At 31.4% G+C, this 26629-nt stretch overlaps 1 protein-coding gene across 2 annotated transcripts in view; it reads left to right on the plus strand.

The window, feature by feature from the left end:
• igl (IQ calmodulin-binding domain containing protein igloo) overlaps nt 1-26629 on the plus strand; it is a 94326-nt gene that overhangs the window by 38599 nt on the left and 29098 nt on the right. For both annotated transcript variants that reach the window (XM_012492323.3, XM_031919329.2), the window contains exons 2-3: nt 7941-8243; nt 15882-16015. In XM_012492323.3, coding sequence (XP_012347777.1) covers nt 7941-8243; nt 15882-16015 — 437 coding nt within the window. The remainder of the gene's footprint in view (nt 1-7940; nt 8244-15881; nt 16016-26629) is intronic.

Raw genomic sequence — 26629 nt, forward strand, 5'->3', positions numbered from 1 at the left:
AAATCTAATTAAAATTCTAATGTAAATCAATTTAGAATTTCCAATATATCACTAGTAAGCAATAATTTTCCAAAAAATAAACGTATCTAAACGCATAATTTACCTCGAAACTCGAATCAAATCTTATTAAAATTACCGAAAACTTTAAACCGCTATAATTCGGAAGATAGCGATTTCCGATCAATGAATGGAAGATCGTTGGAAGCGCGGAATCTTGCCCTTTAAAACGCTCTTTTATTTATTCCGATACGACTTCCGGTTCCCGAGATATCGTCGTGTAAAGCAAAGGATAATTTTTAATCCTTACGCTATCATTGTCCTTGTTCCTTGTTCGGGCCTCTCGCTCGCTCCTCGTCTCACCGACCTATCCCAAACTGCAGACGAGTGACAGACGCGATTCCTGGAAAAACGTAGCGCGTGTTTCTAGGAAAAAAATGTAGGCCACGAACCCATTCATATTCTCCGCCCTGTCTTAAGTATTATGGACACTTTGAATCGTTATATCTCGGCAACCGATCGAGATATCGGGATAAACCAAAAAGTATCTTAAATAGCATCGTTTCCTCTATCTTCTGAACAGGTTTTAATAATACGTATACACGACATACATTTTCTATCGTATCGTAATAAAATAATTTCAACTGGATTAAAAATCAACAGCATTACTTCCAATTTAATCAAGTGAAATTGTGACTTTTGCGTGGCAATTTCATCCATATTCAAAGCGTGATCGTGATCTTGTCTATTTTTTTTTTTTTTTATTTCATTTTGCTTCTAAAAAATTGCTCGCAAAAATAAAGAAAAAATAGTAGACGAGTCGTTTTGACTAAGGAGAGCGGATCTATGCGTGCGTACAATCTCCTACGAGATAGCTAGGTTAACGAGCACGACGTCTTTTCTTTCTTGTCTTTTTCCCCGTTCGTTGTGCACCGCATTGTGCGCAGGGATAAAAAGAAAACGAAGAAGAAATGTTTTACGACGAGTAGGCACATTGGAAAATTTCGCCACTATGGAAATAATACGTTGGAAAATTAAAAACGCGCGGAAATGCATCGTGGGAAAAGAAATGTTAGTGGAAAATGTACAATATTTTTTCATGCGTGGTTTGATCGTTTCTGTTCGTTGTTCAGGGTTAGTTGTTGAGTAATTTTTGGAGTAGTTGTTGAGTAAAATGTTGGAACACAAGAGAATTATAAGTTATGGAAGTTGGTGAAATATAATCAAATAGCAAATGTTTAGAGTTTTAAGAATGTGAATACTTTTCAATTCTTATCATCAATCCAATATGTTAAACGTTGAACATTGAGTGATTTTTGTTAACATTACAATGTTAACGTAAATGATAAATCTGGAAAATATTTAATGCATAAAACAATACAAAAATTACTTGTCAATCCTTTTATCGTTACTTTAATTTATCAACGATAGAAAAAAAAATGAACAAACAAATTCATTCTCAAAAGAATAACGAATTTCTGACATTTCTGAATTATACCAGAGTTATACTATAATTCGAAGTCTGCATTAATTTAAATTTTAATTAGTTTAAGAATAGCAAGTATTTTGATCACGAACTGCTCGTGCACAAGCAGAGAATAATTTCGTTAATCAAATCTAAAGTGTTTGTTAGTTTATTTCAATTTGTGTTCGCGCAGAGAAGGAAAATGTTACAAGGCCTGTCGATAATACCTGTTGGTTAATTAATGCCGAATCGAATCCTAGCTTCATTAATTTCTTTCACCTCAACGGAATTCCTAAACTATCGATATTCATTTATGATTTTTCGATGAAACGGAACTAACGAATTTCATAAGCGGCTTCTATTTTCTAGAACGAATGTTTTTCATCAAATTTTCTGCCTTCCATTCGTTTATTCTTAAGCACTTTAACTCGTTAAGAACTTTAACATTTCTCGTAGAGTAAACTTGTTACTCTGGATAAAGAGTAACGATAATTTTGTAGAATTCTTTTTTTTTTATAATTCTTACAATTTTCAACATAATTTGGTCATAAGTTAATTATAATAGATTCGATTATAATTATTTGTTATATATTATGATATATTTTTTTTAAAAGAAAATTTAAAATTTTCAAGAAATGATCAGAATAAATGAATTTATTTCTTTTCCAAGATTTTTTTTCTTAATGTTATGCAATATCTTGCGTATTTCTCGTTCAGATTCGAGATAAAATAGAATATGCATGTCCCGATTCGAAGTAAATGACATATAGATTACTTCAATTCGCATAACAAACTTAGCGATAGAATATCGTTTGGAAAAATATCTTGCAGTTTTAACCAAATTGTTCCCAATGGAATACATTGCATTATCGAAACGCTAGTTACCAAGATTTCCAATACATCTTCTTCGAAGAAACACATCTGCAAGTATTCTTCCTCGATGGAAATATAACAACAACTTGGATTAGAGGTGTGCGATTTATTTGCCAGATAAATTTTTGCGCAGACAAAAATGTATTTAAATTATCGTAAAAAGTATGTATCAATATTTGAAAATTGTTTAATCTCTAATTATTTTATAACCAAATTCCACTCTTCCTTGCCAATTGCGTAGAGAATTTTCTCAATTAATTTCGAATAATCCTTCCGTTTCACCAACATTTTTAAAATTTAACAAATTATCGATGAAATTACATTTTTCTTCATATCGACAATGATGACCAATACGAAAGTATCCGATTTCGAAATCGAATTTTCTTTTCGAGTAATACAATTTTCTCGGTTCACAGTGTCGATTCAAATTGGCACAGTGTTATCGTGTTATTATACCAGGTTTCACGAAACACGTTATATACATTGGGATAGGAGTGTTCGATGTTCGGTAAGTGGCACACACTGTTTCGTATTCCACAGGGATCGATCGAACCTGTACGTCCCTCGAGGTTCGAAACGTAATTCGTTAGCCGGCAATGGAGGCTTCCTTGTAATCTGGCGAGCAATTTACCTAAACGTATTAGCATGAGGCATCTGAAAGTAAAATTCGGCGTCGACGTTTTCAGTCGGCCTCTCCGTGCATTCCGAGAGGAAAATTTTCTTAAGAATCTTAAGACTTGCAAATAAAGGGAGATGCGGTCGGTTGTTACGTCTATGATGAAATTGTAAGTACGTATCCCTGGGATTCGGTGGGATCTGTAAATTATACAGATGCATCCGGTTGGTTGTTTGTGGCCGACATTTATTATTATTACACTTGTCGTGGGATTATTTCGTATTATTATCTTTGAATAAATTTTCTCGATGGATATTTTATTTATTTCGAAAATAAATAGTTTTCTATAGAATATTTCTAATTATTCGTATATAAGGGGGGAAAATGGAAAAATAATGGAATTAGAAGATTTTTAATAAAAAAGAAATTATTATTCTCGAAGATAGGGGGAAAATTTGTGCGTGCTTAAAAAAAGTTTTCGATTACTTCTTTAAAGGATATTTATATTGTATTATACAGTCTTTTTCATTGAAAAGCAATTGAGGATCGAGCACGGTTAATAGATTCGCGAGTGAATCCAATATCCAATTTATCGCTTATGAATTTTTGATAGGAATAATTCATCGGCGTCGAACCGTTCTTTTAACAGTTCCTTTTGCGGCTGCTTTCCATCCTTATCCCGAAGACCTGTAAAGTGTTAATCTATCAATACAGTCGTTGAATATTGCAAGCAATATTTCATTCCTGTTTATATTTACATTTTAATTCAGAAACATTCATGAATGGGTTACAGTAACGAATAAAAATTTCCTTTTGGTATAATAATTACGTTTAAACTACTTGAAAATTATTAGTTTCATTGATTTTATTTTATCCTCCACGATAATATAATTTTTATTCTCAAAAATATTTCCAACGTTATATATAAAAATTATTTCAAGAAATAAATTAAAGGAAAAACTCAAATATCAGAGTGTTATTATCCTTGCTCTTACATCTGGAAAACAAATATTTTTCGCAATTAAAAAATTGACAATCCATAATTTTTATCGTAAATCCGATTATTAAGTTCACAATCACCAGATTAAAAATTCGAAAATATCTTTATCCATTTATGATTCGTGGCAACGTTACCATCCATTTTTACGTGGCATTAATATCAGAGAATCGCTGCAATTACCGAGTATTTTATCGGAAATCGTTGGTCCTTCCATTCGCGGAACCGTACACTTATGCACATTGGACGCGTTTTACTTTATCTTTCGGGAAATTCCAGTAAACTAGACTGCGTTTATCTTCATTAAAAGTTACGGGATTCCCAGCCATTCGACGTGCCTCGAGAACGACTCGAGGAATAATGTGGGACACTGGAATGCGAAAATGAAAGGGAAAAAGGAAAAAAAAAAGGTTCACGATCGAAAACGGTAACGATGGACGCGTTGCCATTCAATGGCTACTCTTCGCTTTTTTTTTTTTTTTCTTTTCGTCATCAAAGATGTATCGTTTCGTTCAGAATGATGGGTGGCACAAAAGCGTGACATCGATTCTTGGCTGGAAAAATATTTTACAGTGAATATATTTCGATTGAGAACGTGCAGAATCGTATATCGTCGCTAGGGATTTATGCTCTCAGCTTTTTCCTTAGTGATGTACAATTTTGTGGAAGGGATCGTTTAGCGAATGAAATTGACTCATCGTCATCGTTTGCCAACGAGGAATATAGGTGAAGGGTAAAAATATTCCAAGAGAAATTAACGTTTTAAGTAATTAAGGTATGCTTTTGTTTGCTTTTATATTCTGGGTGCAGTAATGTGTTAGCTTTAATGTATATGTGTAATTGTACGTGTTAAAACAGCTTGTACAGGGTTGGAATAATATAAAATTAGTTCCATTTTCTATCGGTTAGGTTATAACGCCACTACGATTCTCAATTCTTAATGTTTGGCGAGGATATTAATTTGAATGATGTAATAACAAAGTTAATTAATTTCTATACAGCAGTCACGAGTAATTATTTTACATAATTGAACTTTTTAAATTCATGTTATTAAATAAGCTCACTTACAAATAATTAACTTGTAAATTTATAATTTTCTTCACACCTTGACGATGATACCGAGTTGGATTAATATCTATATAAAAGTAAACATGAATTTAAAATATTCATCGTGAAACTGCGAGAGCACGCAAAAATTGAAATGGAATACGAAATCGATCGTCAAAGTTGGTTACAGATGCGCACGATAGTAGAAATTGAAACACGAAGTCAATTAGCTCCCCGATAAAACCTTATTTCTCACAATTATCCCTCGGTTGTTTGACTAATTTTCTCCATTACAACATGGCGCTACGAATCTCACTTTCCATTCTTAACGATCGTCAGCTTGCCTCTCTTAATCGTCGAAGCCAGTGTTTCGAAATTGTGATACTTTGATTATCGCGTGTTGACCTTGCAAAAACTGTGAATTCGAAGGTGAGACTTGAAAAAGTCAATTAACAACCCTTATTACTCTCTTGATCCAAAAGTTGTTTCACAACTATCATATCCAATCTTGATCTTTGTTTTAATTGAACGTTAAACTTGTATTAAGTTTCACGCCTTTCTATTATTTATAATTGTAATTTTCCACGGTGATACAATATACTTATGAATACATAAATAAAATTAATCCATTTCAATTTGAACAATTTGTTAAACCAAACGCGTTAGTGTAATGACAAATGCAATATTTAGGATTAAATTCGATACGAAGTAAATTTTATTTGTTTCATCTCTAGAAATAAATCGGTCTCGTTGAATTAATCGTGAAATCATCGATTAAGATATTTTCATCCTTGTTAAGCAAAATGAAAAATTGCATGTTTCAGGACAATTCAATTTTCCTCCATTATTTTTCCATCCCCAAACGTTTCGACGTTTTTACATTTGCATTTAGTGAATCTCCTTCGTGTTTTTAGCGATAAAAAAAAGGAAGGAATAAAGAAAAGTCGATATTGTAAATTTTTTATAATTTCGAATAATTTCGTTTGCTTTCGAATAAACAGCGTTTAATCATCGATAATTATCTCGTCAATGGCAATTTTGTAATCCACTGCGTTTTTCATTTTACGACGACTATCGATACTCTTGACAGAGTGACTATTTACGTATCACTCTTTCATTAATGTAGAAATATATCGAGTATCGAGTTCTTTCAGTCACTTTTGATGAACAGTTTTTGACGAACGTTAAAGAGAGTATGAGTATTAAGTCGTACATCTTACATCTTGTTAATTTTGTTTTCAACGTAGACGTATAACGAGTTGTACTTTTGGAATATCATTTTTTAATGAAATTAACATCTTGAAAGTGCTTCAAATGCTCTCTCTCTCTCTCTCTTAATGCGAGATAAACATTTTGAACGTATAATTGATCCTTTAACGTTCTTTCATTTCATTGTAAGAATTCTCAGATGAAATTATATACTCGATGCACGAATAAATAAAAAAAAACTTTGCGAGTTGGTAATAATTTGATTAAATATTTCAAACTACCCCGTCCCTTTAAAATATCTCTCCAAGAGTTTCTGTGTTTCGAAAAAATTGTCCCGAAATCAGGTCGGAAGCATCGCTTTCATAAATTTTTTCTCCCTCTTTTTAAATTTTTAATTCGTACGTGGTACAGCTGTGGTTCTCTTTTCTTCGGGTTTATCACACACCGTTTTTTTCCTTTTTTGGGGGAGGTCGAAAGAGGTTCCTTGAGGCATGAACCGGCGAGAAAAGGCGATGCACCTTGAAAATAGGTCCTGCGCTAAACCAGTAATTATACTCGCGTAACTTGCACATTCATGCAAAGTGTACACGTGTCACTAACGGTGTGCCAGCAATGATTCATTGTCCTCTTTGTTATCACTGTAATACCAACGGGAGTTATACTCTCTTTTTCCCTCCCTCCCTTTCTTTCTTTCTTGTCACGTTTATGATACCTGTTTAAGATACATGCTCTTCATTTAAACAAAGATTTAGAAGTTGGTGCGAGCCACGGAGATACGCCTACGCAAGCCTGGCAGGCGAATTAACTGCGTCGTGTTAGAAAAGACAGGATTACGTTAAAGTTTCTTTTTCCATTTTTGTATTTGATTAGAGTACGATACGAGGATGACCTGGATTTTAATAAAAAAAAAAAATAATTTACTTCCCTTTTGTGTCCCTTTCGGTCGCAAATGAAATTTTGCTTTTGTCACGAAAAAAACTTTTTAACAAAAAATTGGATAACGATGCAAAGGTTTTAATCCGGAATTTTTGTAGAATTTTAAAAAATTAAAAGAATAATGTAAATTATATTATATAAATCTTGATAAGATTGATAAAAGTTTTTAACGCGTTGGTTCAATTTCTCCTTTTTTTTTTTTTTTTTGATGCATTCATAAATTTTTCCTTCCAACCAATTATTTCTTAATACCATTTCTTAATATTTAAACATTCAAAGAATTGAAAGAATTCCTCGTACGTATATGTCTGTGTACACATACAATCTTTCAATAATTAAAACTCTCGTAAATTTCTTGCACGATGTTGTATAGAGAAATTTAGAATTCTAGCAGTATCTAGGTAGCGGCAATTCTCAAAGGAACGAAAGCTAAAGTTTAATCAAGACAACCATGCGAAACTCAGCCTCAAAGAGAATAACGTACTCGTACGTGCATTTCGATGTCTATGATTAAATCTCTCGGCGAACGATATCACACTCACGCACACTTGAAAGGATTGCACACACCGAATAATACGAATATTTGTATAAAGTTCGACAAATTTTACGCTTCGAATTAATATCTTAATCACGAGATCCGTAAATTCGATTAAATCATACCAATTATACCAAATAAATATATTGTTTTAAGGTTTATAATAATATCTTACAATATTTTAATACATATTGAAAATTATTATAAAAAGAAGAATTATTCACAACTTTCCTCCTGTTCAACACTGACAGCCGTGAATTTTCAGATATCACGAAAGGAGAGAGCAGTCCGGCGAAAGTAGATTCGCAAGAATCTTCTTCGCAGAAAAGATCGGCGGGAGATTCGAAAGAGAAAAAGGAGGCGGAGTCGAAGGGGGAGGAGAAGAAAGGAGAGGACACGGAGAAGGAGAGGGAGAAAGCCGCGACGAGGATACAGGCGGCGTTCCGCGGCCACCACGCCAGGAAGAGTATGAAAGATATTGAATCCTCGACGAAGCAGACGGGGACCAAATCAAACTCAGAGCCAACCAAGGAACAACTTCAGCAGGAGTTCCGCGCCGACGATAAGGGTGAGTGTCACGTACCAACCCTCGAAATCGTTCCCAAAGGGGAACCCTTTAATTTTACAGAATTTCTCCTTTTCCTGCCAATCTCGTCTCGAGATCGTCCCTCTTCGAGAGACGTCGTTCCTCCGTCGTCGCGAGCCAAAGAATTTACGACTTCTCTCCGCTCCTCGTGTCCATGTGTCGCGTATAAAACTCTATGGTGCATGCATGTCCCTCTTACGTAACGATGTGCCAGGAAACGTTGCACTTATTTTGGCGCGATCCTCTGCCGCATTAAATTGTACAGAGGGGGATTGTTGAATTTTAAAGCATCCTCGCCAGTTTACGCTCTGTTGAATCTCATATCACAGATATCACGTCGAAAACTCTCCAATATAGAATGTTTTCCCTGTTTTCCATTCTCTGATGTATGTTCTTTTTTTTTTTTTTTTTTTTTAAATAAGTCTCTTATATTCATCGTGAATTAATCAGTTTTATAATTTTTGTTGCTAGTGATATGATTTCGAAAAGAAAAGCAAGGCGATTTAATTCTTTGTCTTCCTCTTCTTCGGTAAATTTAATGAAATCGAGGTTAAAATGTTTTTACACGATATAAAATATCGCGGTATTATTAAAATTTATTTCGAACTTATTAAACGATTTGCATATTATACGGATGGAGAGTATTTTTGTATAAGATTTTCACAATGCAGCCCTGTTATTTACCTTAGTAATAATTAATTCGTTATATTTCAAACAGTATCCAATATACAGAATAGATTAAAGCGGATAAATTAAAAAATGGCGATATATTCGCGTATTATCTAAATATTTTTAATATTGTAAATTTGATTACTACGAAACTTTCTTCCAGAAATTTTTTTTTTTTTTTTTATATATATCTCATATCCGTGTCACAGCACATGATCTCGTTTTTTAATAAAATCTGAAAATGATACAATGAACATGTTAAATTATAACGTTTCGAAATATTTAAAATTGGAAACTCGATTTTGAGTGTATAATTATAAAAATTTCGCACGAATTTCGTTGAAATTCCAACGAGTTGTTACGGTATTAATATCCAACATTTCGCGTAATTCTGAACGTGTAACGAACGTGTAATGAATAGGCACGTTCATGCCAAATTAATTCATTTTATCCCCCAAAACTTGGCTTTTAATCATCGTTCACAATATTTAATGTAATAAACAGATATGTACGCTCAAAAGCATGTTTACATTTCTCCGTTCTCATGCAATCAGTTCATCAGTTGACATTTTTATTAGCTATGCAAACCACAATAACGTAATTCCAATGTCTTATCAAGCCAGTTGTGAATGGAATTCTGTGTGGATCGTATATCGTGTTTTGAATAGTAAAATAAAATTGCGAATAGCGTAAAATTCTCCTTCATCATTTCAACGATGAAATGAAAATAAGATATAACACTGTAGTTAAATAATATTTCCGAGAATTAATCCATATCTTCAAATTATCCTAATCTCCTAATCTGGATCTACTTATTTCTATTCACAAAAATATACATTTCCAATCAGTATCGATAATATATCCCAATAATAACTTTTCTCTTAGACAACCAAGAACTATCAAAAATAAAATACTTTTCGTAGGAAAATCGTATTTCGAGACAAGAATCATCGTACGTTTCATTTGTTCCCTTTTTCCCAAACGATACGATCGCGTCCTCGATGCCCTGATACACACGAGAAGATCAGATCCTCGACTTCGTAAAGTGGGCGAAGAAGACAATGTTCCCTAAACGTAAACCGCAAACGAGACTCGTCATAAACTTGGCCCTCGCGTGACAGTTTTCTCGCCGAGCAATTCCCCGAGGGCGAGGGTGGATTCCTTTCCTTGGCGGTTCTTACCTTCCCAGAATTTTGACTCGGGATCGTGGAAATTCCGCAGAAATTGCTTACGATTTCCAAGAACCGCCTCGTGACCCGGATTTTTAGGCGTGGCTCGCCGAGATATTCCCGGGCAATTTTTATATCCGACAGGCATATGAGGCAGGAAGTGAACACACCTTTCCAAGAGGAAGAAATAGAAATCTATGCTTTGCGATAATTTATCGATTTTCCTTTTGCTCGTTTATGTATTTTAATTTTAAAGTTAAGAGGCGAACGTGTTTATTCGCCTCTGCGAGAAATGAAAAAATTTAGATTGAAGAAGAATTGAAAATAGAAGGATATTACGCCAAATTGTGGCGTTTCGTTGAGAGATTAATGTAGTTCGTAATGTAGAAGGCATACGATACTTCGAAACTTTATGACAGGAAATGTGAAGTAGAATAGAAATGAAACTTCAGGTAAAATAGAAAAGCGTATATACATTCTACGAATATAACTGTAGAGAAGATGTATCATCGTGAACCGAATATGAGAACATTTTACAAAATAATGGAGAATAGGTCGGGAGGAATTTGACCCGGTGGTATAATTATTCTCATTGCAAAAATTTGAGGAAAGAAAAAGAGAAATTAAAAGAAGAAGAACTTTGGATTAAATTAAATAATCCGAATAGAAGTCCACAAAATAGAAAATATAAAAATAACATGGAATGGAATATAATATATCATCTGAAGTAAGATCACGAGATATAATTTTTTGTTTTCTTATCGATTTTGCCTGGACAGATTCGTTTCAAGGATGATTTATCGTGATACACAGAAAAGGTTCACTGCCAATAGATATCCTTGATGGAAACGTTTAATGTCAAGGGTGTACCGCGATTCCAGATAAAGCGAATAACTTCGGAAAAATTTGACGGCTTGCAAAATCGATTGTCCCTCGTTACTTTGTCTCGGGACGATTAATTATCTGGCCTAATTGTCTCTGGTCCCAGAGAAAATTTATACTGTCACACCCAACTTGATTAATTTAATCTTAGATAACTTCCTTCTACGATTTCAATAGCCTTTTATCCCGATGTGACGAAACATATATATTTATTTCCCTTTTCATTAATTTTATTAAGAAACTGTTCTGCATGCAACTTGATCCATAATATAATTTCAGACGGATCAGATCGTTAAATTATCGTGCAAATAATTCACACAAATAAGATCTATCAATTGATTTGTTTGTATTAGTTTAGTGTTTGAACAATTTGTAAATTGCTCTGTCACCAAAGCATAAATGCTTTCCAAACAAATTTCAAAATATTCTGATATATATTCTGATGCTTGTATAAAATAAGCGATATTTTTATGAGTCACTTCATACGAGATAAATTAATTAATTAAGAAAGAAAATGGCAGAATTTGTATTTTGAGAAATTGAACAGTTTTGTGAATACGTTTTATACAGTTTGTTAATTGTTTGAGTGAATATTGTTATTAAAAGAGTGATTTATGGCGGTTTATCGTCGGACGAATTTATATTATATCATCGATTTCAAAATTCATATTTTTGTAAAAATTGATCGTTAAACCTTATATATTCGGTTTGCTCGTCGATTTGCCGTGAATTAATTTTGTAAAAACCGGACATTTATCTGTGTCGCTGTCTGAAAATTTACATATTCACCATTCTTTCCGTAGGGAAATTGCGCAGGAAATTTATTTTCGGATTAAAAACGATCGCTATTTCGATTGCGTTTAATTAAAAACACAATTATTTTTAATTCCGCAAATTGAAATTCGAAAAGGAGAAAATCATAAAAATATGTTAACGTAACGATAAAACAAAATAAATCTATACGCGAGACAATTTTTTCCACAGACATTCAACACACGTACAGCGACATTACCCCGTTTCACGTATTGCTTTCACTGGCAATCATTTGTTCGATTCATCTATCCATAGCAGGTGGCTATACCACTTATTGTTAGAAAGATTCTATTTTCAAGGAGGAATATTGTTTCCAAGTAATCGTTTATCCATATAAAAAAAATGCATGTAAATTAAAAGTATAACGATGAAAATATAAATTATTTCGTATCATCGTGCAACGAAAGAATTAATTTGCATTATTTTTACGCATTCCATAAGAATTTAACATTTTTGTAATATCGAAATTTCTCTATCGAAGATGTATTTTTACTATAAATTGAGGTGATATGATAAATAAATAACGCAGCAGTAGAAGATACGTTCAATTGGTAATAATTTGTTTTCTATATTCATAGCACAATTCATGATCGAGTTCGATTAATCAAAGGAAATCGAATTGGACGAGTCTGTTGAACAAAACACGATTCACAATTAACATTTACTTGTAACACGTGATATGGAACGAGACCGAGGGAGAATCGATTCGATAACAGAGTTTATCGAGAAATTCCTTGCCATGAATCCTGCTTGGCCTACAATTTGCCATTCGAATAATGATCGTACATTATCAGCCGAAAATTAGCCAATTACGTGTTGCGTTCTATTTCATCGTGATCCAAGTGTTCCATACGTAATTACTATTTGGCATCCTAATCTCGAGGATCAACGTGTCCATAATAAATCAACGAGCTAAACCACTTAGATTCTAGTTTAACCATTTCCATTTGGAAGAGACACGCGCATATCTTTTAACCCTAAATTTCCATAAAAATTAATAGCAGAATTTCTAGCAATAAAGAAATGATATATAATTAAAGAATTCCACGTTGATGCAAAAAAAAAAAAAGATTGACAATGGATTTGTGTCAAAGTTTAATTTTTTAACTTTGGCTTTAATAGATGAAGCTACAGATGGGTTATGATACAATGGATTACAATGGAGAAAGATGGCCGATGGATTTAGAGGATTGATTTATTTGACACGCGGCAATACAACGGTTTATGTTGTGCTCAATTCCAAATCTAAAATCTTTCGCGAGAGAAGATGATCAGAATTTTATGAATTCGTGAGAAAATTGAAGGATTTGATACATATATCGATTTTCTATTCGATTATAATTCGATTAATGGTTTATTTGCAATGCATTTTAATGGTTAATCATCCTTCTTTCACGAACACATTCTATTAATGAAAAATCTAGGAAGAAAAATTATACGAATAACGTTTAATTCTACGAGGAGAAAAAGTTGGCTGACAGGCTGTGCTAATTGACAGAGAGCAAATTCGCAGGAAATTAATAGAGAGGTTGACATCGAGCAAACTAAGAGAAGTTGACTGACGAAGGATAGCTAACGCGAAGTTAACTCTCAGACATTGACTGACTGGAGATCAGTCGATGAAGATTGACTAACTGTACAATATCAAAGACGTATTCTTATATTTTATGCGAAGAATATATATATTTTTACGCGTTTAATAATATTTTAAAACATTAACTTACACTTGCAAAGAAACAAAATATTTCAAAAAATAAATCTTCATTGTATAATATATTCACTTAATTGGAATATAATGAGAAAAAAAGATAGTTTATACGTTAGAAAATCTTATTATTTCATTTTTGAAAATTATATAAGCGTTAAATTTGATTTTAATTTTAAAAATATCTATCTTTTTGCATTTTGATAAAATGTAGAAATTGATGGAAATTGATAAAAAAATTAATAATAAAAAGAAAACGATATTTAAATGATATGCATGAAATTTTTTTATTAGGTTGAAAAGTGAAAAAAAAAAAAAGAGGAAAACACTGGAATGGCCCATTTAATGTTACGATAACTGATAATTAAATATCGATTTTAATATCATTTATTAAATATCATTTATTTTTCATTTCGTGCTTTTACTGTTTTTATCTACACTTAATTTCTGATATAAAGTTTCGAATACAGTTATGAAGATATGCATATTAATATGTTGCATAAAATTATTTTTTCGAATGAAGCTTTTAAATAAATATAATTTTGAAATAATACTTAATAAGACTTGAATTGATATTCACCAAAAATTAACGAGACTAATCCCCTGTTATAAAGTAGCTTAGACTACACTTTACTAAAAGCTAAGGACTAAAAAGGGGATAAACTTAATCCAACTTCGATCAAAAACTTTCTACCTAATCTTGCTATATCCTTTTATTTTCAATTACGAATAGAAATCAAATATCTCTTATTAAATTGACTCGAAAATTTATTTAAAACATAAAATTTTATGAATCTGAGATATTCTCTGTATTTATTGTTCGTATTATATAAATATAAGAATAATAAATATCTTCGAATCTCTATATATTTTACAACAACAGATCAATTACAAAATTACAAAATCATGAAAAGGAAATAAATTATTTTATTATTAAAACATACTCAGGAAACAGAGGAGACCATGCCATTGAAATTAATTTTTGTTTTATCCCGATATCTCTATCAATTATTGAATTATAAAGTGCTCGACATCTCATTGACTTGGTATTTTTCCTGGAAACGCGTACTACGTTCTTCCAAGAATCGCGTCTGGAGTCGCTTATCTGGAGTTTGGGATAGGTCAGTGAGACGAGGTGCGAGCGAGAGGTCCGAGTAAGCGACAAGGACGGAGATAGTTAAACGACGCAAAATTACTTCATCCATTAACTGAAAATCGCTATCCTCGGAATTACAACGGTTTAAAGTTTTCCCAATTTTGATAGAATTTATTCCAGCTTTAAGATAAATTACGTTGTAGATGTATTTGTTTCTGGGAAACTATATAGCTTATTAATAGTGTTATTAATAATGTAGATAAGAATTAAAGACAAATATCTTTACGAATAAGTTAAATTGATTTAAAATTATTTAAATAAGTCAAAATTAACACGTAATATATTATCACCGTTGTAAGATTATTAAAGAAGAAAATGTTAAATTAGAATTGAAGATTTCGTATAATTAATAGATTTGCTGCCGGATCAAATTCGGAACAACTGTGTTTTGCGAATGGATCAACCGCAAGTCAGGTGAATTCGCACAATACACCGAATTCGGAATTGATTCAGAACTGGGTCACCCATTGTTTTTTCAAACTGGTCGACACGGTTTAACGAAATGAACAGTGGTTAACTTGATTTCGACTGTTGAAGCTCACGTTGAAATTGTTTCCATTGCCATACAACGCGTAAAAACTATCTTTCACTTTCTTGTCGTGAAATCGTCCGAGATATATCTAAATATTCGTAAGCGAATAAACAGGAAAATAATGGAGAGTAAGTAAAAATTTTTCCAAAAAACGAATGAGAATAAAACTGATAAATTTGCCAAATGGAACAAATGTATAAAAGATATCGTGTAAAATGATTCTGTGTAAAATGCGATTGAAATATAAATCTATTGGAAGATTAAAAATATTATGAATTATTGTACATTGAAAAAATAAAAGATAACGTTAATTGTTTAAACACTTATGAAACGTGATGTTAAATCATCAATTTAATTCTTCAAAAGAACGTTAGAAAGAAAATTATTTAATAAAAAGAAAAATTAATGAATGATATAAATCCTTATTTAAATCGTGCGTTTTATTTCTTATTCTATCATTCGATTCGAATGTACGTTGAAATAAATTCTAAAATTTCATGAATGCTAAAAATAGATTTCTTCCCTACAAGCTTAGCTTTTCTTTTCAAAGATAGATTCTCACTGTCACAAAACTGGAAATCTTGTTTTTCTTCGATTTGACACAAGATTCGGCACAACGTATACATCTGAAACTCGTCTATCGACATTGAATTTAACAATAGTTTTCTTTCTTTCTCTCTCTCTCTCTCTATAGAGCTTTGCGAAGCGGCGACGAAAATCCAGGCATCTTTCCGCGGCCATATGTCGAGAAAGGAGCAAGCAGCTGCAGCCATCGCAAAATCGGCGGAGAATGCCGTCGAGGATGTTGTCTCCAAGATGGAGGAGAAGGTGAGTTTATTATTTTATAAAATATGGAATTTATCAATGAATATAAAAAAAAAATGTAAAATATAATGTATGCTATACATAGATTGTGATATACATGCATGATGAATATATTCTATATAATATATAACATCATCTTGCACAGGGTATAATTTTAGAACTTGTCAATGGGTGTAAAAAAAATGTGGTACAAAAAAAGATCGAATAATCTAAATCTGATTAATCAATTAATATGTATTCATACGTATATTTTACATATTCAATAATATTTTAACACAGAATTATCATTTTGTGATAAGTCTATCTAAATATCTTAAATGACAATATTGTGATAATATAATCAATATAATAATTTTTCCAATAACATTTTCATGTTTATAAAATAATCATAAAAATGTGTGAATTATTTCTATCAACTGACTCGATAATTCTGATGTTAATTTATTCCGTATACGTAACATTAATTAATTCGTGTCGAGTAATAATATTATTTTAAATTAAAGGAATGTTGGAAAGAATAAATTTCTCGAGCTTAGAAAATTTTAAATTTTACGGCGAAAAGTTGTTCGAGTTGTGGTGTTCGAAAACTCTGACATTAAAGTTTCCTCTAGATTTTCTGCTAAGAGTTTCCATTCCATTGAGAATTTCTGGTCTCATAACTAGGTTGCAACCCATATACACCGTGTGTACGTATTATAATAGGCGTTGAAGTGCGCCCGGTTTAAAATTCAATGGTTCGTCCTTTTCAGATTAATTGGAAATCGATATTCTATTATCGAAAGTATTATCGCGCTTTGCCATGACCAATTCTCAATCAGATACGCTTTTTAAACATATTTTATCAGCATAGTTTTACATTTTTCTTCTCCCCTCTTTCCTTCTTCAGTCTCGTCAGTTTCTTTTTTAATTTCGATAACAGATCGTTGATCTTTGTTAAGTTCGCTCGTCATTCGAGAAGTTTATCGTCGAATATTCGTTCCTTTGAAGATTATAGTTCACTTGAGCTCCATTAGCGGTATATAATGGAGATAAAAAGAGAGGAAGCTTAGTTTTTTTTTTAGCGGAAATATCTATCTGTTCAAGAGAATAAAGAGATAAAATGATTCGAAAGCAATATATTTTATCGAAGATAATTTCTCTCGTAATAAGAGAGTTTCTACCCGCTTTGAATTTTTATTGAAATTCATTTTATTTCGAAAGTGCACTGTTGCTGACATAGAAAAAGCTTGCATAAAATGCCTTGTGATTAACTTTCCTTTATAATCTATTTTTTCTTTTAATAATATCCTTGGCTCCATCCTGTTTACCATAAATTATTCCCACGTTATTCTAGGCTTTTAAAAATTCGAAGTTGTTTATTCGCAATCGATTACATTCGATTATATAGACAATCAATGAAAATTTAAAAGATCAGATTAATTTTCAAAGTTTCGACGAATATCAGATTAAAATATTCCACTGCAATTTCATTATTCTATCTTATGTTTAATGATTCGAAAAAAAAAATATATATATATATATAAGGAAGATTTAAGATCGTAATAACTTCATCATATGCAATAATTATTACGCTTAATCAATTTTTTATTCTTTGACCTTTGAACATTTTTTCTTTATGACTTTCCATCCTCCATACACACGCCCTAACTGCATGTTCACACGCTAGAATTCTTTATCTATTTTCCTAATCACCCATATATCTTTCGTTTACAAAAATATTAGAACAAAATATGTTTTCCTTCCGCATTATAAATAAATACAATTGATTTTTATCAATGATCCATTTTTAATGTTACCAGATAGATATACATATTCAAATGCATAAAATTTATTGTAATATCAAGAAGTTATTTTTTTTTTTTTTTACAGTATGTAAATTAAAATTTTATGAATAATTTTTTCTACAAATTTTTGTCATTCAATCAATCGTAATTATATTGGAAAAGAAGGAATTTAAAAACCTTGCATCGCCTTATCTATTTTATCTATTTATTCGATATACGTTTCTAGAATATAGGTCAGTGTGTTTACTGGAATTACGATCGCCATTCAATCCTTATCCGTTATGTTTTTTACTTTGAAGTTTTTACTTTGAGAACTATTTAAGTTCTCGAGCAGAAAGAAAATGTATCGTCAAGGGCGTGTTTTTCTTTATCTCTTCAGTCGTTTATGAAGCTTTCACATCATTTCTATTGTTATTTTGCATCTAAAATCGACGTCATTTTGATACGTAGTTGTATAGAAAACATAGCTGCATAGAAGAACAATATACAATAGAGCGGGATTTATATTTTCTGGAATATCTCTTTAAGTTGTATTTATTGAAAATTTAAATTGTATTAATTGTCAAGTTAGTAAAAAAAATTCCTTGTTTTTTTATGATTAATTTAGTTACTTTTGAATAGTTTTTTCAATTTTCTTTATTTTGTTTAATTTATATATATATATACAATAAATAATAATGATAATAGATATATAGAGATTATATCAGATCTATATTAAAAGTAATATTGTTATAAAATTTCTGTTACATCGATCTCTGGAGAATATTTATTCATCGATTCAGCTTGACCTCCTTTGCATAATCTCTTTCAATCTATATATAAGAGAAATGTTTTTTAATTAAAAGTTATCACGGAAGATCATTACGATTGTTAAACTTGGTTTATTGCGTGTATATTTATTGTTCTCGATATTATTTTTATATTCTGATATTACTTTTATAAGGTTTCATTCAAAGATATTAAGGTTTCATCAAAAATTAATCCAGTCACGATACTTTCCATTCTATAAACTTTATCCCTATTTCGCAATATTTAACGTAAAAAACGAAAATAAATACAAACGCGAAATTAAATTTTATTTTATTATACATCAATAAAAAGAAAGTAAAACAAAAATACAGTAAGTAATAATAAAAAAAAAATTATTAATACTAACTTCATTGCATTACAAATATATAATAAAAAGCAATTATTAATCGAGACAATTTTGAAAATAATATTGTTTCGTATAATCGATATTTTTATTAAATTTTTCCCAATATTTTTCCAATTGTATTAAGAAATTTTACAAAACAATAATATCCACGAATTAATTCACAATTCACAATCTGGGATCTTTGTCGAGATTTTTCGAGATTATTTTTTTTAAATTTATTATCAACGCATCCTATCCAAGTTCATCTCTTTTCACGAACCACTCGAATAAGAAAGATTCAAAATTCTGTAACATCTCTCGCGCCGATTCGATTATGCGAGTCGCGTGCATTCATGTATATGTAACACACACTCGCACAGGAAGATCTTCATTTTTTCGTGGAGAATGTACGATGCTCGTGAGCATCGTGGAAATCCCTTTACGCTGAAACATTTCGCAGCGAATCGTAAAGCTTGATCTGCTCGACAGCGTCTTGTCACCAGCGCCCCGCTATTGTTTCCGATTTCGCGAAATATGGGTCGTACATATAATGTATAAACTTGCAGTGTATCGAGTACATTTTTTATCGAGAAGCAATTTTTTTTACCTTGCTTGGTAATTCCACATTGGATCAAAAATTATTATTCATCGTTGTAGCGAAGAAAATTATATTCCTCTTTCAGAGGATTTTCCTTTTATTTCAGGTTGAGACAGGTCGTAAGAGAACTTTCCTCGATATTACGTGAAAATGGATTAAAAATTATTGTTAATGATACGGGAAGGTACCTTTCTTGAGTAGGTTTTTTTTTTTTTTAATATTCATTTTTTATACTCATTTTTTATATTCATGGTTCAAAAAGAAGTTCATTAAGTTAAGAAATCCTGTAGTAATTTTTTAACAATGATAATAATAGTAGAACAGTGATTGAAATATTTAAAAAGATAAGAAGAATAAGATATAATGGAAGGTTTTCTTTATCGAATTTAAATTTAATTATGGTGTATCTTTTGAATATCATTCTTCAGCATGAATTGTTTCAAAAAGAAATTTGTTATTATAAGATTAGAAGTTAAGGAGTTTTTCAATTATATTTTTTACCCCCCCCCCCCACTTATACTTCTGATGCGATTACAATTAAAAAGAATTTCCTTGGTGAAACTTTTTAAAAAGATATAGTTTTTAAAGTTATATAAACATCGAGAAAGTAATATCGCAAAAGTTTTCTTCGAAATTACAATATGGATTATGCAGTATTAAGTATTGAAAGAAAATTTATTGAAAAAATTCGATCAAACACATTACTTTAAACATTTTTTAAATTTATATTTTATTTCACAAGTTGCTTCTTTCATTGATAGATTTTTACAATAATTGTAAATACGAAGTTACAATGGTATAGAATATATCCTTAAATTCGTTTAAATTAATATTGTCTAAATCTTCAATTATATTTATCTGCATCATATAAATAATTTCCAATATTCTCTAGAAGATAGAAAGCTTCTTCTTTTTATACATATATATATATATGTAAGTGGAACATGAAATGAAGTGAAAAATAATAAGGTCAACAAGTTTTTCTCTTGAAAACAGTTGAGACACTAGAAACTCAACGGAGACAGTGTTAACTTTTGTTCTTCAAAATAATTTGACAAAATATTTGTCCGACAACGAAAAAAATATAATCGCGAAGTTAATTTTGCGACATTGCCATCGCTGTATAATTAACTTAATTGTAAAAAAAAAAAGTATATATCTATCTATTTATAAATTAACATTTGAAAAACATACAGATCGTTTATCAATTGTAAATATATAAAAATTTACAAAACGATATTAAAAATGTGCAAAAGGAAAGAAAGATTGCACGAAAAGATTGCAATTAGAACGATTGGAGAACGGTTTCTTTCTTTCTGGAAGTAGAATTTTCTGAAGCTTCCTAAAAATTTGTTATGCATACCTCTTCCACGACCTCAAAATTTAAATTTCCTTCCGCGCCACGACGCGGAGAACGCATCGACGCATCGACGGTGATGTATAGACGTTGCCTGTATGACGTTCAGATGATAAAGAATTTATGGAATTTCGCATGACGCTCGCCGGTTTTAATTCCAAAGGGACAATCGTGTATTCTCAATCGAAGCCCGTAGCACGGGCTGAATATTTGGTGTCGCTTCAAAAAATAAAAAAAAAAAAAAAAAATTCCTGTTATACTTCGACCTATACATCTGAGTAAAAATAATACACAAGAATTTTCACAATGAACGTGTACACGAGTTATATTAAGATATTTTTCAAAAGAGAAGAAAAGAATCACTTTTTGGACTAGAAAAAATTCATCAAACGACAGTTTCATCGTAGTATTATCTGATTCAATTACGATGGGCCAAATATCGATAAAGAAATCGCGAGAGGAAACACGCGCAAAAGGAGGGTAATCCATCGTAGGTACAAGCTAATTGCCAAGTACGTGGCTCGGTTCGTTACCTTCGTCACGTTACGATGTCCAAACTTTGCTCGAACAACTTTCCAGTAGTGTGCATCGCGTGGGATGCGGTCGGCTGAAAAAGTTATGCGGCCATCGTTGGAAGGCTGTTGTTTTATTCAGCCTCGTGAGTGGCAATAGATTAGTAGTCGATCGAGAGTGTGTTTGTAGTGCGTGTTTATTCAAGTTTTTTCCTTTGTGGAGTAATGCGTACACCGTTCTATTACGGCAGAAGACAATAATTGGAAAAGATAAAAAAAAGAAAGCGAGTTTGTTTGAGAGTTTGTATTTTAACATAATTATTAATTTTTAGACTTTTATTGAGAGTTTCTTTTGAGAAAGATAGAGTAAGTTTGTTCTACGTATTTATTTAAATAATTATTGATACTTTTGTTAAATAGGAGAAGTGATAATATTGGGAGGATGTGGTTTCTTCTGTTTTTCTCCACAGTTGGATTGTCAGACTTCTTCTGATTATCCAATTACCTGATTATATGTGAAAATGAGCTTTTGATGAGATAATTTATTGCGTGGAGGGTTTGATATTGGAATAAATGTGATTGACTGTCTTGGAAATATCTGTGTGTGATTTGTGAATACGTTTTTGTGAGAATCTTGTCGCAGATTACAGATATAAGAGTACTAAAGTAGATGATAGATGTGTAAGAACTGTTAAATATTTATTTGCCAGATCATGTATAATTCATATATCTTGATCTACTTTATTCTATATATGCGAAAACTTTATTGTGAAACTAAGTGAAACATTATGGCACAAATGACAAATTGCAGTTGGCTGTTAAAATTATACATAATAGTCGTAGTATATTGTAATTAAATATACATAAAATTAATTCTGCACGCATACGTGGTTAACAATTTCACTTCAAATCGTATGTAAATAATTTATTAATATTACTTTTGCAATATATTAATGACAAATTGAAAATGAATAATGGAATTTATAATTGATCGAATAATAATTGACAGATGCGTTAAAAGAATCGTGATACGATTATACCACTTGATATTCGTAATTGCATTAATTTATAATCTGGCATAATCACTGGAATGAATTAAATGTGTGAAAAAAATTTGCATACAGAAACGTGACGTGACATAATTTACCACGAAAATAATTACACGAGAAAATACGATCATTTTTATTATAAATTAATATTAACGTTTAAAAGATTTCTGAAGATTTCAATTTAAATATACATGCAACATATCGATGGAACATTATTTTTCCCTCTAACTAGATAGAAAAATATTTCATGCATATCTCATAAATGTTCAATAAATTCATTCACCAAATGAATCTTTGAACATTTCTACAATTTTATGCAGTTGAATTATTTTTCCAAACTTTTTCCAATTTCGAACGAATGTATAATATTGATCCGTCGAATTCGATCTACAGAGAGAGAGAGAGAGAGAGGTAAGAATTTAACGCGTATTAGCCTAATGCATAAAATAACTCTCGACTGAGTGCTTAACAGAGCGCATCATAGAGGCATCAAGTGTATTTGCAAAGAGGCGAAGTATTTTGCAACACGTGCAATGTGAATAGGTAATGCTTATTGTGAGGGCTGTGTAACTCGATAGCACACTCGGAATCGCCTTTAATAACCTATTAACTAATAATGCGCATTTTCTTCAAGCTGAAAGTGATTTCTGAGCGAAATCGACCGTTATTCGTAGAAGAAAATACGCGTTTCTTTCGCGAGAGAATGAATTAAAAATTAAATTATAACTCGACTCAGATTGCGGATTCTTTTTTTTCTTGCAAAATCAAATTTTTATCGATACGATTGGAAAATTGGGTAAATGGAGTTTGAGTGGAAATCCGCTTTAGATGTAATGTTATACTACGCTTTGAATCTTTTTCGCGCGTGCATTCTGCGAGTCTTTGTATATTCAAATTTTGATTGGACACGTATGAAGAGAGGGAAAGATAATTTAATAATATTGAAGCGGAATAATTTCATTAGAATTCTTCTAATCAAGACAAATTTTTGATAAAATTTGATTATTACAGAGCAAAAGAGTATAATATAATATATTTAAAATACAATACGAGTTAAGATAGAATGTTCAGAAGAGACACGTTCTGCCAATGGAATGATATACACCAAACGAAGATACACACTTATTGCATACGTACAGCGTTGAGTCTCACCAGTTGAAAATTCATTAGTAACGGAGATTAGCGTGAAATTCAATGATCGATAAATTTCCAAGGAAGTTATATTTCGCTTTAAACCGACTTTGTGATTAATAAATATGGTATTCGATTTTTTATTAATGAAGATTCATCAGTTTTAAAATTGGAGATAATTGTGAACAATTTTTTTACGTGTAAAAGAAACGTGTATTAAGAAGAAGGAATTTTAATCTCGAAATGAAAAATATTCTTTTACCATGGAAATAATTCTATGGAAAAAAAATGAAATTTTGTTCACGCTCCAGCAAGTTTCTAGGAAACAAAAGCTTGATAAGTTCATTGATATTTAGAGAAAAGAATATGAAGACGAGAGTTTCAGACCAAGTATTAATATTAAACAAAATTGGACAACGTTCAACAATATTTATAAAATTCTCAAAATTAACATGGTAACAAATTTACCGCACGCGATCCTCGTATCTTTTTATAATTTTCTTAAAAAAGGACCAATATCATCACAATTAATGTTACGAGCAATCATGAAAGTGTTCGACTAACTAACTTTGTGTATTCTTTTAAACTTATCGAAGGGATGCGTAGATTGAAGAATGTCACGCGAGGAAATACTTCTTAGCCGTTTTTTCCGACAACAGCCAATCCAATTATTCGAGAGCTGATAAAATATCCTTAATTTTATCACTGCAGGATACTGTATAAAACTTACATGCATCGAAATAAGAATAATATTTTTAGAAAAGTGTAATTCTATTTCTTCGACGTATTGTGGAACATCAGAAGAGCAAGAAAATGAATTTCTCTTTCTCTATATATACAAATTTAGAATCAAATATTCATCACTTTATATTAGAAATTAATCCAAAAATTCTCGCAACGCAAGAAAATATTTTTAAGAATTCAGATAACGGCGAGATTCAATAATCTGGAAAATAGAATTAATCCGATTTTCCAGAATTCTTTCGAGAAAACCAACAAATTCTCGAACGTATACGTATGCTTTTTCTTCAACAATATTTCACGCGAATGCAAGGCGAAAAATCCAAAGAAGAATATTTTACTTTAATGGCAATTTATACACAATCTTATGTCGATTCATACATGCATGAAATCATAAGATAAGGATTCGTCGTGGTGGAATTCAATTGGCTCGGATATCGAACAGCGATGAAATTCGCGGTGGACACGAAAATTCGGGAGAAATCTGAATTAGAACGCGTGAGAGGAGTTGGCAACGGGATGCGGTTTTTTTTTTTCTTCCTCCACCATTCTCCCCCCTCCCTCCCCAGTTCTCATCGACGATCGTCGAGGTTTCATATATTTTTACGCACGCGTTAGCGGATACGTTTCGTGGCTACACCGATATTTGGTTAATGTCACCGTGGATCTTGGCTGGGAAAGGATTTTGCTGCCAAATGGAGCTGGCTGGAGAATGGGAGAACGCTGAAGGGAGATTTGGGACTTTAATATGAGACGTCTCTCTCTCTCTCTCTTTCTTTTTTTTTTCTTTTTTTTTTTGGAATTTAGAATTATGCGAGTGGATGGAGCTTAATCTTGTGAAAGAATATTAAATGTTGGAAATATAGAATGGAAATATACAGGAAATTTAAATATGTGAAATTATATAGAAATGAGGGGATTGAAGGAAATTAAGTGACATTTTCCTTTTTTTTATTTATTTATTTTTTTTTTTTTTTTAGAGGAACGATGATCGGATTTGTCAAGTTGCTTCCTTGTTGAAGAATTTTATTTTAATTGTTTTGGATCATATCATGGAGATCAGAAATTGAACGAAAAAGTCGAACTTGGCAAATTCTTCATTTTCACAATTAATTTCTTGAATCATTTTTTCGTCGACACAATATTCTTCCCTTACGTTTCTTCCATTTTTCACCACTTTGTTTTTCCCTTTATTCGCCACAAAAATTCACTAATTGATCGACAATTCAAGATATCTTACATCAATACATATATATCAATAATCGGTAAAAATTGTTTCATCTTTCATTTGTTTCATCTTTATCGTATTCATTCCTCACGATCATTATTCACTCAGATATTTTGGACATAACATGTCTTTTGTTATCCCGATGTCTACCCAAGATCTGTTACTTAGAATGGATGGATTTGTTCTCTGTGCCATTGTTACCCTTATTATCTCTTCGTCTCCCCCGCTTAAATTGGATAACACAATAGACACTTAATAAGGCCTTTATGGTGTTATAAAATAACGATTAAAGTTTTACAGGCAACAAGTGTAGTGCGTATAACGTGGCGTGTATAAAATTAAAGTGAAATATGGTATTTTCTTTCAAATTAAAATTAGTAAAGGCAAACGCTTAATGCTCCTTTTAGCTTGTTGAAATATCACGTTTTAATGGGTGTAAACCGGTGTAAAAGCGAGATGTTTTAATAGAAAAATTAAAAGAATTGAAAAGTGTATCCGAGAATTCTGCAATCCATTTCTCTGAACTTGTTCCACTTATTGAATTTTCTATTAAAAGATGTTATAAAGATAAATGAAGTATATAAATAAAAAATTAAAAAAATTGAAAAGATTTCTCTGAAACTTTAACAACTCCTTTTGGACTCAACGCGTATTAATTCACGATAGAAATCAAACATAAAATTTATACCATATTGCTTTTGATATGTTATCACTAATTTTTAGAGCTGCTTGCAAAAAAGAATACGAATATTTTAAGTGGAATACAAATAAAATTTCATCAAAATTAAATATCCACTCTACGAAAACTCTCGAACTCGACTTAATCTACTTAATATTTTAAATATGTATTAACGAAGATCTTCTTATTTCGTCGATGCAGTTGAAATTAACACGTCGTTGCACACACTATTTGACAAACAGTTGCTCGTGCTATAGCAGCTTTTGTGACGTGGAATCCTATCAAAGTTAAGCCACGTCAGGCGCAGTTAATACTTGAATAAGTGACTGCTTGGAAGTGTATTGTCGATAGTAATTCAGAATATTCCCTTAACTTGTAGGGAAGGATATAATTATTCTCAACT

Source organism: Apis florea, unplaced genomic scaffold, assembly GCF_048593485.1.
Source record: "Apis florea isolate Af1SG1 unplaced genomic scaffold, ASM4859348v1 contig_3747_pilon, whole genome shotgun sequence".
Lineage (NCBI taxonomy): Eukaryota > Metazoa > Arthropoda > Insecta > Hymenoptera > Apidae > Apis > Apis florea.